The sequence below is a fragment of the Staurois parvus genome, unplaced genomic scaffold, assembly GCF_062004578.1.
Source record: "Staurois parvus isolate SC_StPar_1 unplaced genomic scaffold, SC_StPar_1.0 ptg000286l, whole genome shotgun sequence".
NCBI lineage: Eukaryota > Metazoa > Chordata > Amphibia > Anura > Ranidae > Staurois > Staurois parvus.
In genome coordinates, this window is record NW_028318082.1 from 13,056 (window position 1) to 26,160 (window position 13,105).

At 42.9% G+C, this 13,105-nt stretch overlaps 1 protein-coding gene across 1 annotated transcript in view; it reads left to right on the forward strand.

Annotated features, from left to right (window-relative positions):
* Positions 1–5,598: 5,598 nt before the first annotated feature.
* RNF213 (ring finger protein 213) overlaps positions 5,599–13,105 on the forward strand; it is a 454,388-nt gene continuing 446,881 nt past the window's right edge. Inside the window, exon 1 of the mRNA XM_089682127.1 lies at positions 5,599–5,744. Coding sequence (XP_089538253.1) covers positions 5,639–5,744 — 106 coding nt within the window. The 5' untranslated portion in view covers positions 5,599–5,638. The remainder of the gene's footprint in view (positions 5,745–13,105) is intronic.

The window sequence follows — 13,105 nt, forward strand, 5'->3', positions numbered from 1 at the left end:
ATAAACTTCTAATACTGGGCATAAAATGCCCCCACCCCTCGAATCTACCCCTTTTTGGAAAGTAGACACACCAAACTATTTTCTGAGAGGCATGTTGAATCAATAGAAGAATTAATATTTTTACAAGTTTTTGCAAAAATGACAAAATTTTTTTTTTTTTTTTAAAGGCAAATTTGTCACTTAAATGATTTATTGCTCACACATGCCATGGGTATATGTGGAATTACTCCCCAAAATACGTTCTGCTACTTCTCCCGAGTATGGGGGAACCACATATGAGAGAAGTTTTGGCAGTCTAGCCAAGTACAAGACCCCAAAATCCAATAAGCGCCTTCAGGCTTTTAAAGGGCTTTATTTCCTCATTACACTTTCTGACTCCCTATCACAGTTTCAGAGGCCCTGAAATGCCAGGATAGCACCCCCCCCCCCCCCCCCATGACCCTTTTTTGGAAAGTAGACAAAACAAGGAATTTGATAAGAAGCATGGTGAGTATTTTGCAGATCTCGTTTGTTGCCACAAGAAAAAAAACAAAAACATATTTTTTCTTTTCTTTTTTTATATTTCAAAACCTTGTGAGAAAAAATGAGATCTGCAAAATACCCACCATGCCTCTTTTTAAATTCCTTGGGGTGTCTACTTTCCAAAAAGGGGTCATTTGTGTGTGTGTGTGTGTGTGTGTGGGGGGGGGGGGGTTGGTGCTATCCTGGCATTGCAGGGCCTTCAAAACTGTGATAGGTAGTGAGGAAGTGAAATGAGGAAGAGAGCAAGTGTATCTGCAAAATGCTGCCAAGAAACAGACTTCTCTATTCAGGCTGAAATTAAAGGAGAGAGAGGTGCGCCAGACTAAGTGTAGTATAAAAACAACAGTTTATTGCACACATATTTGTGTGCAAAAAACTGTTGTTTTTGTACTACACTTAGTCTGATGGATCTCTCTCTCCTTTAATTTCTCACTGCAGAGTTCCGCTTAACTCTAGAGGGTGCTGCCTCAAGATGGTACCATACCCCTCCCCTCTCTCCCAGAACTACCTATGCTGCATTATCCCCACTCTCCACCACATAACACACACCTCTTCAACTATTTAACCCCTTATTAAACTTCCTCCATCTCCCTATTGACTCTTGGGACTATTATATCCACTACCACCTCTCCTGCACCAATACGCATTCCCTTCTATTCAGGCTGAGGCTACTTTCCAAAGAAAATGGACCATAAGACTTTGCACCCCTTTCGTTTTGATGTGCCTAGAATGTATTTAGCATATTTAACTACTTGCCCTCCAGAGGATCTACCCCCCCCCCCCCTTAATGACCAGGCCTCTTTTTGCTACTCGGCTCTGCACTATTTCAACTGATAATTGCGCGGTCATGCAATACTTTACCCAAACAATTTATGTCCTTTTTTCACACAGAGCTTTCTTTTGGTGGTATTTGAGAAAAAAAATTTTTTTTTGAAAAAAAAAAGGATATTTTCTAATTTCTGTCAAAAAAAAATATCATAAATTTCATCATAAATTTAGTCCAAAATGTATTCTGCTACATGTTTTTGGTTAAGAAAATCCCAATAACAATAAGTGTATATTGATTGCTTTGTGTGAAAGTTATAGCATCTACAAACTATGGTATAAATAATGGAATTTACACAGCTTTTACTTTCTGACTGCTTATCACATTTCTTGAGGTGCTAAAATACCAGGACAGTACAAAATACCCCCAAATGACCCCTTTCGGAAAGTAGAAACCCTAAGCTATCTGGATAACCCTAAGCTATTCTGGATAATTACAAAAAAAATATATTTTTTATTTCAAGCAAAATTGTCATTTAGATGATATATTTCTCACACAAGCCATTATTATTATTATACAGTATTTATAAAGCGCCGATAGTTCGCTCAGCGCTGTACATTACAAAGGGGGACAGAACATGTGACAGAACAATACCAATACAATGCAAAACATGAGGGGATCGAGGGCCCTGCTCTTTCGAGCTTACAATCTAGGAGGGAGGGGGTGGTCTCACAGGAGGAGATAGCTGTGGGGGATGGAGTGGTAGGAAGAGTGGAGGAGGTCGGCAAGTTAGCAGGGGGTGGGGTAGGCTTCCCTGAAGAGATGGGTTTTCAGGGTGCGCCTAAAGGAGAGGAGAGTAGGTGATAATCTGATGGGTTGGGGCAGGGAGTTCCAGAGGATGGGTGACACCCTGGAGAAGTCCTGGAGGCGGGCATGGGAGGAGGAGACCAGGGAACTAGAGAGAAGGAGGTCTTGTGAGGAGCGGAGTGTGCGTGCTGGGCGGTACTTGGATATTAGGTCAGTGATGTAGTTCGGGGCAGTATGGTGGACAGCTTTGTACGTCAGCGTTAGGATTTTGAATTTGATCCGTTGCGCAATCGGAAGCCAGTGGAGGGATTGGCAGAGGGGGGTGGCGGAGACAGAGCGGTTGGAAAGGTGAATGAGTCTGGCAGCCGTATTCAGGATCGACTGAAGCGGGGATAGCCAGCGGCGAGGCAGGCCAGTGAGGAGGGAGTTGCAGTAGTCGAGTCGTGATATGATGGAGTGGATGAGCTGTTTAGTGGTTTCTGGGGTTAGGAACGTGCGGATTTTAGCGATGTTGCGGAGGTGGAGTCTGCACGAGTTTGTTAAAGATTGGACTTGGGGCTGGAAGGATAGGTTGGAGTCCAGAATGACTCCCAGTACTCTGGCCTGCAGGGCGGGTTTGATGGTAGCGTTGTTGGATGTGACGGAGAAATCAATGGGGGGTGGTGTCCGGGCTGGGGGGAAGACAAGAAACTCAGTTTTGGAGAGGTTCAATTTAAGGAAGTGGAGCGACATCCAGTCTGATATGTCGCTCAGTAGGTGTGTGATTCGGGCTGAGACCAAGGGGGTGAGGTGGGGGGTTGAGAGATAGATTTGTGTGTCGTCGGCATAGAGGTGGTAGTTGAAGCCGTTAGAGTGTATGAGTTGGCCAAGGGAGGAGGTATAGATGGAGAAGAGAAGGGGCTCGAGGATAGAGCCTTGAGGGACCCCAACAGAGAGGGGGAGTGAGGGGGAGGTGGTAGCATTATAGGTAACGCTGAAGGAGCGTTGTGACAGGTAGGATGAGAGCCAAGAGAGAGCAGAATCTCTGAGGCCGAGGGAGTGTAGTTTTTTGAGGAGGAGGGGGTGGTCGACTGTGTCGAAGGCCGCAGAGAGGTCAAGGAGTAGGAGCACTGAATAGTGGCCATTAGCTTTGGCGGTTAGCAGGTCATTGGAGAGTTTGAGTAAGGAAGTTTCGGTGGAGTGTAGGGGACGGAAGCCGGACTGTAGGGGATCGAGGAGGTTGTTGAGGTGAGAGCATAGGCGGGTGTAGACTAGGCGCTCGAGGAGTTTAGATGTAAATGGGAGCAGGGAGATGGGTCTGAGGTTGTTCGGGTCATTGGGGTCCAGGGAGGGCTTTTTAAAGCCATGGGTATATGTGGTATTACACCCCAAAATACATTATGCTACTTCTACCGAGTATGGGGATATCACATGTGTGAGACTATTTGGGAGCCTAGCCACACACAGGAACCTGAAATCCAATGGCCACTTCGAAAGCCTGAAGGTGGTAACAAAATTGTACCTAGAAGTTTCCCATTTAAAGACCACCTTTTCTTTGTAGTCGTTAAAATCTCTAGTGTGTTTTCTTTTTCTTAGTTTTTTGCTCCTTTTCTGTTTTTTCTAAAAGGAGTTTAAGTTTGTCAGACTCCCAATTTATATTCCTCTGTATCCATATAAGGGATTAGTTTCTCTTTAGTATTATTTATTTCAGTATCTAGATAAGTAAGCTTGTTCTTTTTCCTAGTAATGAGAAACTTCAATAATTCTAAACCCTTGTTATTAAAGAATAGGTACCAATCCGCTTCACTGTTTATATGGGAAACTTCTAGGTACGATTTTGTTACCACGTCCCTTAGAGAAACAAATACCACACAGCCCACTGTGAATACCAGTTCCAGAGGCAATCTACGAAGGGACTCTTATAGACCTCCCAACACCCCGAGGCACCAACGGGGCCAATATTCTACGGGTACACCCAAGCCTAACTATCATGTTCCTACTCATAACAGGTTTGAAACCCTTCAGAGTACTAACAGCCCAGGTTTTGGGGATAGGAATATGAGACTGCACCCTATGGCAGGAAATGGGCTCCAGCAGAGGAAAGGGAGGTGCCCTATACCCTGTGACGTCACTCCGCACGACCCATGGCCGGCGGCCATCTTTGATTTCTCCCTGCCAGCTTCCAGGCTGCAGCATGTGAGTTCTTATCTGCGTCATACACCCCCGCTGTTCTAATAAAGTACTACACTTTCTGGATTTTCTGTGTTTTGACTCGTTACTCCCGAGCCCCCCCCCCCTTCAAGGCATACCATGATGACCTGCTGGCTGCTACATAAATGGTGAGACTGGCTCCCCCTGTTGGTGAGATTGCTTTTTTCCCTGGTACCTGGAGACCCTGAGGTTGCAATACTTGCCTAGCTGACGCTGGCCAGATGACCCCCGCTGTGATCCAGTTCCCAGATGTGGATGACCAGGAGTTGGTTATTAATTACTCAAACGCGCATTAAATTGCGCTTTCCGGTTAGTGCAATCTTTACTCATCACCCTATAAGGAACACGGTCACAGAAGTCACCAGTTTTCATCACTCTGCCTTGAGAGTTATCATCATTTTCACTGTGCACTTCATAACGCAGACTCTGGACATTTGCACTTATCATTATTGATCACGCCATTGAGCGTCATTGTATCCCACCATATTCTCATTTTTATACAATCACATATCCCTCTGTGTAGAGGATTAAGTTTTTATGGGTTTGTTGTTTGAATGTCATGATTTCTTGCTCCATTTTTCTTCAGTTTTCATTAGCGCTGCATGCTTTATGTATATACTTACTACGGAGGCTTCTGAGGTTCACCTTTCATGCTAGCTGCTCTTTGGTTCTTATCCAGCGCTCGCACATTTCTTCTGTCATTAATTCTAGTGCGGACCCATAAAGGGTCCTGCACCTTTTGGGTGTGGTGCAATTTGAGCCATACAAAATGTATGCCTCCAATCGCACCGCACAAAAATCGCATGTGATTTGCACAGGAATGCGGTGTGGTTCCTGTGCGAATCGCATATGATGTACCGCACCGCAGTAGTCTGTAGTAACCAGAATGTATTTTGCTGATTTGAACTGGACATTGTTATTCTTTGCTTTAGCTGATTTTGGGTAACTCGAAGTATTTTTTGAGATTTTAGATTCTCTTTACATTCAGAACTTGCCTTATCTGTAAAGTAAGCCTGTCTTGAAAGGAATGGCCTTATCAGACCTTTCTGGTAATATTAGTTTTCTGATGGGTATGCTGGCCCACTGTCTTAATCCTTTTTGAGTCAGACACCTGAAATAACCACATAATTCGTAGAAAGGTCAGAAGTCCTTATCTGCATATTAGTTTGGAGTGAATGACAAAGTATTAAAGCTGGAGGGAACATGACCATAAAAAACTATCGAGGTCAGCAATGGCAACCTTCGTGTTTTTTTTTTTTCTTAGGTTTCCTTTAAGGTAGAATAATATTTTCTTCTGTTTCTTCATAGTAATGATCTTTCATCTTGTGCAACAGATTTATCAAAGCACAGAAGATGAAGTGTTTCCGCTGTGGTTATGAATCCAAGGAAGAACAACCCAATTTCTGTTGCAAATGTGGGCAGTCATTTTGCTCCTCCATACAAGCTACAGTGAATCAAGGTAGGCTGTGCCTCTGTTATTAATACCTCATGTACAATAGAAGCAGCATGTGCCATCGTCCTGGGTAGGTAAGTGACTGATTCCATGTGTGCGAAGTATATAATATACGGTAACACTTATTTTTGCCAAATTGTTGCTTTCCAAAATCTTGCAGTTGACATTTCAACACCAAAGTCAGCCAACCCCTTTTCCAAATACTAAAACTAAAATCCTTTTTTTTTTTTTTGTGGGATTTTACAACATTATGTTGACTATTATGATGACACACTAGGACACTCTTTTGTAAAAGACATTTAAAGAAATAAACCCAAAAACACAAATGTAATATATTGCAGCGTATGGCTTCTAAGATGTGGTGATCTGGCCAATAACACACTTCCTGTCTTAGGGTGTCTCCATTCTGGATGGAGAAGCAACAGAGATTTATTTGGGCAACAACATTGTCAATCTAGGGAGTGGGTAGTGGTGGATGCAGTAGGGGAGTTAGATGGACTTGACTACAAATCAAAATCAAACTCCAGCTAACACTTTTTAATTAGTTACAGGTTTTTTCTTATGGGATGATGAATAAAAAAACGGATCATTGTAAGCACTCCTTTAAGTGTTAAATGGTTTGTCTCAATACTTTAACTGCCATTTTTGCTAGATAGCTTGGTCTATTAAAGAAAGTTGAATGTTAACAGATTCACTGGCCGGGATCCCCAGGTGATAAAAAAAGGAAAAAAAACTAAAAAGAAAATGAATGCAGCCACCACATCTAAGAATTGGTAAGCTTCATTACAATAACATTTTTGTGTTTGGGTCTATTACCACTTTAACCCACCAATGTGTGTTTAGCCAGGATACCTGTAGGGACCTCACTCAGACTGGGGAAAATTCAAAGTCCATGTAGATCAGCGGTTGGCAACCTTTCAGAGGTTGAGGTCTACCTGGACAACATGGAATAAAGCTCTCCTGGGGGAGGGGTTCTAGGCGGTGCCTTTAACAAAAAAAAATTGCCTCTCCCACAGTAGCGTTCTCTTTCCCCCCTTTCCATCACCCCCCACTGTAGTATCATGTATCCCCCAGTGCAGTGTCCTTTGACCCCTTTTCATCACCCCCCCCACCCCAGAAGTGTCCTCTGCTCCCCTTCACATCACCACCTCCCCACACTGTATAGTGTGTTTTGCCCTTCCCCATAGCAGTGTTCTCTGCTCCCCGCAAAGTGTCCTCTGCCTCCCCATACTCCAAAGCCGTGTCCCCTTTCCTTTTCTCATCAAAATCCTCCACTGTAGTTTACTCTGTTGCCCCCTCCCACAGAGTCTCCTGTGTCCCCCCCCTTCCCCTTCCCACAGAGTGTCCTAAGCCCCCCCTACATTGTCTCCTGTGTCCCCTTCATATCACACACACAGGTAGCACTGCCTACCTGTCAGCATGTGTAGAGACGTGCGGAGATCAGAAGACAGCACAGTGCTGGGTGGAAGGCAGGAGCTGCCAAGCTGGTGATTGGTTGCTAGGACAGCCTAGCAACCAATCACTGAGCAGCTTCTGCCCCCGATCCTGCCCTCCTTCCAGCACTATGCTGTCTCCTGTTCTCTGCTGTGCCTATAACATAAGAGCTGCGGAGGCTGGGGGGAGGCAGAACTGCAGTCACGATCGACCTGTCGGCTCCCTGTGGTCGACTGGTCAATCGCGATCGACAGGCTGCCGACCCCTGACGTAGATCCATTTAGACATTTACACAAATAAAGCCTTGCTGTCACTGTGCAGTTGAGGGCTTTATGGGAATTTGCCTCTTGACCCCATTCCAACTGGACACCTATGCTCGTGGCCACACTGACAGGTCCTACTTATGTGGTACCTTATCCTAAATACTACTGCACAAGGATTTTAATGTGTGGGTGCATTACTTTTAATTAAGTTTCTTATAAAATTTTTTTTTTTTTATTAAAAACAGAGTGGATTATGCAAGTATGCTCTGTTTGGTACTTTGATATGTTGCAGGTCCCATAGTGTTCCTCTCTTCTTTACAAGAGCTGCAAGGCTTAGCAATTGGTCTTCCATTTATAAACTTATTGTACACTGTGTGGCTGTTTATTGGAGAATCTATTACATACAGTGCATCCAGAAAATGTTCACAGCATTTAACTTTTGCCATATTTTGTTATGTTACAGCCTTATTCCAAAATGGAAACATTCTACAAACAATACCCCATAATGACAACGTGAAAGAAGTTTGTTTTGAAATGCTTGCCATTTATTAAAAATAAAAAATTAAATAGACCACATGTACATAAGTATTCACAGCCTTTGCTCAATACTTTTTTGAAGCACCTTTCGCACCAGTTACAGCCCCAAGTAATTTTGAGCATGATGCTACAAGCTTAACCATACAAATTAATTAAAATCCATTAAGTCTCCAATTCAAGTGCAATATTCCTAAGTGAATGTCCAAAATAAGTCCCGTCACAAATTCAGTAGAAAGGTTCCAATCTCAAAAAAAATCCTCGTGATACCTCGAAAAAAAGAAATACTATATAGTGCATTATCTTCCAAATATTCAAATACTCTAATAAAGTGCAAAATCAAATCTGTGCAAATTCCAAACCACTCTGATTGTGATCCTGGTGATATTGCAAACAACAAAAAAAAAAAAAAATTATATAAAATATATATTATACCAAATTTAAATCTTAGGTGAATACTTTTAGCAGTGACCACTTCAATAATACAGTGAACACTCCATGAACAATCAAAGTAGTGATACTATATACCATTACCCTCTGGGAGTAATCATAGGCATAGCCAGTATTCCTGGTAACAGTATTGCTATCAAATTCTTTTACTTCAGGAGTCCATCCTCCGTACACCTCATAAAGATGAAGAAGACTCTTTAGAACAGATGTCCAAGTATAGGGATAACTTTTAATATAAACTTACATTTAAATTAGCAGCTTTCAACTCTTAGAGTAGCATAAAACAAGTCCTGCAGAGAATGGGCATAGAAATCACATTTTTCAATAAACAAAATGGCCGCAACGGTACTTCCGGTTTCCGTGCGTGCGTCTTGACGTCACGTTCCCTAACGTGTTTCGTCACTTCCAATTCCTTGGACTTCATGGCTTGGTTTGTACTCTGACATGCACTGTTAACTGTGGGACCTTATATAGACAGGTTTATGCCTTTCCTAATCATGTCCATTCAACTGAATTGCCCACAGGTGGACTCCAATCAAGTTGTGGAAACATCTCAAGGATGATCAGTGGGAACAGGATGCACCAGAGCTCAAATTTGAGTGTCATGGCAAAGGCTGTGAATACTTATGTACATATTTTATTATTTTTTTCTCGTCTTTTATTTTTAATAAATTGCAAAGATTTCAAAACCAACTTCTTTCACGTTGTCATTATGGGGTATTGTTTGAAGAATGTTGAGGGAAAAAAATAAATTTAATCAATTTTGGAATAAGGCTGTAACATAAAATGTGGTAAAAGTTAAGTGCTGTGAATACTTTCTGGATGCACTGTACAGTTGAAGGCCTTGGTTTTCAGTTGTAGCATGGAAGCTATTGGCATGGATCTTTATACATTTGTTTTTACATTTCTCGTATTATGTGCAAATCCGTGCCAGTTGCATTATTCTTTCTGCTTGTACTGAACAGTAACTACACATCAATTATCAATAAAAGCATAGAGGGCAATTCAGTAAAGCATTTCTGGTGTGGTGGCCATATTAGAAAGTCATGTGGGCAGATTACAATTTTACGATTCCCGAGGGGTGGAACCTGACTATGGCGGCTGAGGAGGGCGCGATGTAGGAGCTCCCTGACAAGCTCCGCATTCCAACCTACCCGGGAGCCCTCGTGATGAAGGAGATCGGAGGGGTGAGACCTACCTCTGTTTGAGGGGTCTCGGCGGATCTGTGCCTGTCTTCTGGTGCGGCGGACCGGGAGTGAGAGACGTAGCTCGGTCTGTCTGGAACCCGGCAGAGACGCTGTGTCGGGTTGCCGGGAGACAGGTAGGCGCGGCTTGACCACGTGGTCAGCCGCTGAGGCGTACTGGGAGGTCAGGAAGCCGGCCGGCGTCCTGTGGAGAGAAGGAGGTGCTGGTCCGCTCCTCGGTTCGCTGTTGGACTTGCTGCCAGGGCTGAAGAGGAGCCTAAATGCCCCAGTCTTGTGTCAACAACCAGAGATGACTCTGAGGAATCCCCCTGAGGAATGAACTGCTGAAAGGGATGGCATCTGAAGCCTGGAGCCGTCTCGCAAGAACAGAAGAGAGAGGAGGGTGAGTGAGACTGGCTGTGGCTTGAAATATGCCAAATGTTATATTGTGCTGTTTTGAAAAGCAGAGAGTGAAGGAGAGAAAGGGGGATTCCCAGGGAATACAAAGGAGCTGAAAGGAGAAGAAGACTAAGTGACATAAAAAGGAAAGTTAAGGGACAAATAACCAAGCAAGGCTGAGACACGAGTATATATATTTAACCTTTACTTACCCCGAGTTTATAAAGGAGAATAAGACTCACAGAAGATATGAAGACTAAAAGTGCTAAAGGAAGTGAGTTTAAAGGGTCCCAAATCGGCACAATTAAAAAATATACGTCCCAGGGAAATGTGACCCCAGAAAGGCCCCAAGGCATAAATGAAAAAGGAGAAGTGGATCTCAGTCTGGAAAATAGTCCTAGACTATCGTTGGGCTTGAATGTTAGCACTCAACAAATATCAGGAAATATGGAGATGAAAGAACTTGAAAGAGATCTACAAGTACCGAATAAAAAAGAGATGGCAGAAATGTTCAAAGAATTAGAGAAAACAATAAAGCAAGAAATGGCAACTATTCGGAACGATTTGGGACAGCTGAAGAAATGGAGGAGAAAGTTAAAGATCGGGCACAAAACATTTCCGAATTAGAAAAGAAGATAACCAAAATGGGGAAAGTCCAGAAAAAGTTGCTTTATAAGGTAGAGGTACAGGAAAACAGGGACAGGAGGAGTAATCTTAGGATACGAGGGGTCCCAGAGATTTCAAAGGGAGAAGTATTGCAAGAAGTAGTAAGTAAAATCTTAAGCTCCATAATGGACAGATCAGATATAGAAGTGATTAAACTAGATTGAGTTTTTAGAATAGGAAAACCCCAACAAAGTATTGGGAAGGGAAAATCGAGAGATATAATTGTTAAATTCCATAAGTATCGGGATAAAGAAGAAATTTGGAGGAAGATCAAAGGAAGAACAACAATTCAGTATGGAGAAATAGACATTCAGATTTTTGCAGATCTAATACCTGAGACTTTGTGGAGATGGAGATCCCTGAGGCCCCTGTTGGAGCAGATGAGGAAGCAGAACATGCATTACAGATGGGGAACCCCAGAGTGCCTAATAGGATGGAAAAAAATGGAGTTACAGCTTATCTGAGATTCCTGAGGACTTGAGAGACTTTTGTGATAGACTTGAATTGCAAAGAATGGAAATTGCTGGATTGGAAGAAGAAGAAATTAGAACTATAAGAAAAGAGGATTGGCAGCTTGTTAGGGGGGGAAGGGAGGAGGGGGTAAGAGTGAAAATTTTTTTTTCTTTTTTTCCTCTCTCCCTTCCGGTCTCCTTCTCTCCCTTGCGATATCCCTTCTAGATTCGCGGCCCTAGAGGTCTGTGGAAACTTATTGAGTTAAGTAGATAAGCTCGGGGGTAATCGGGAAGGTTGGAAAGAGGGAGAGCCGTTCATGGGTGGAGTTTATCCCCAAGGATTAAATCAAAGGTGGGACTAGGCCCACAAATGATTGGTAGGCATACTAGAAGCCTAAAAAGAGAGGGGGGAGGGGGATGGGTATGGGGGGGGAGTGGCCGGGAGGATGGGGGGGTGGGGGAGGGATATTGGGGTCAACTTCCTGTATGATAGGAGATATAAAAGCAAGAAATAAGGAAGTATAAGGAGTATAGATGGAGGAGAAGAGGGGAGATTTAAGAAAGATGGAAGAAATACAGTTTATACCTTATAATGTAAATGGGTTAAATTGTCCTGGGAAAAGATTTAGTCTATTTAAAGAGCTACAACATAGAGCATCTTCAGTGGTTTTCTTGCAGGAGACACATTTTGAGATAGTCAAAATGTTAAGTTAAAATCTAGGTATTACCCAGCATGGTACTATGCAGATTCCCCGATTTAAGAGAGCAAAGGGAGTAGCAATAGGGTTTGCAAAGAATATTAGGTTTGAGCTGGAGGACAGGAAGATGGATCCGGAAGGGAGATTTTTGTTTTTAAGAGGTAAGCTACAAGAAATTGAGTGTATAATGGCTAATATTTACTGTCCAAACAAAAAGCCGGAGTTATTTTTGAAAAGTGTGCTGAGGAAGCTGATGGACTTTAAAAAAGGCCACTTGATTTTGGCTGGAGACTTTAATTTTTGTATGGATCCACAAAAAGATGCAACCTCTTCTGTGCAGAGAGAGGGGTGTAGGGCTCTGAGAATATTGAAAAAAGAAATACATGAGTGTCAACTGGTGGATATCTGGAGAACTACACATATGCATGATAGAGACTATACCTTCTTCTCAAATGTGTACTCGAGACTAGATTATATATTGATAGAGCATCAGCTTATTGAGTCTGTGAATCAGTATATGTAAGTTAGTGAGCGCAATCTGAAAAGCGACCAATGCACTAAAAGGAACCACAAAACCTTTCAAATAGAATCATAAAACAAGGAGTGCAGCACTACATGAAAATTGAATCAAACAAACCTTTGTCACAAGGATATAAGCAATAGAAATGAGTCCACTATGGTATCATAATCTGAATTCCTCAGTCCACAATGAGATTTTTGACACTGTAGGTATAATCCGGTTTTCTGTTGTGGCGATATGAATAGATTGCCTACTCACCAGAAACACAATGTTACTGCGCATATCTGGATCACATGCATCCTGGGGTCCCGGATGAAGACAGCCCGGTGTTAGGATACTCTGGTGGTCCCTCAATGGTATGTGAGAAGGATACCGATCTGGTCTTAAAGTGCTTACTCCTCAGGTCTGCAGCAATGCCTAAAATACTGGGGCTGAGGTGTGGAGGCTCAGTGCCAGGTATGGAGAATGAAGGTGCTCATAGTGTAGTATTATAAACAATGGATTTATTGTGTTAAAATGAGAGCAATGCCATACATACATAAATGACTGCATATGATAAAAGGCTGCTGTGAGCAATAGTAAAAGCACCCAAAAAGCACTGACCAGTACACATCAAATGTGGGCCGCCGGACCTCCTGATCCGGCGGCGTGACGTCAAGGCGTGCAAGGGCTCCTCCTAGACGCATTTCGTGTAAACACACGTCTGCAGTAGGGGTGATGTCACGCCGGATCAGGATGAGACCAGATCTGTATCCTTCTCACACACC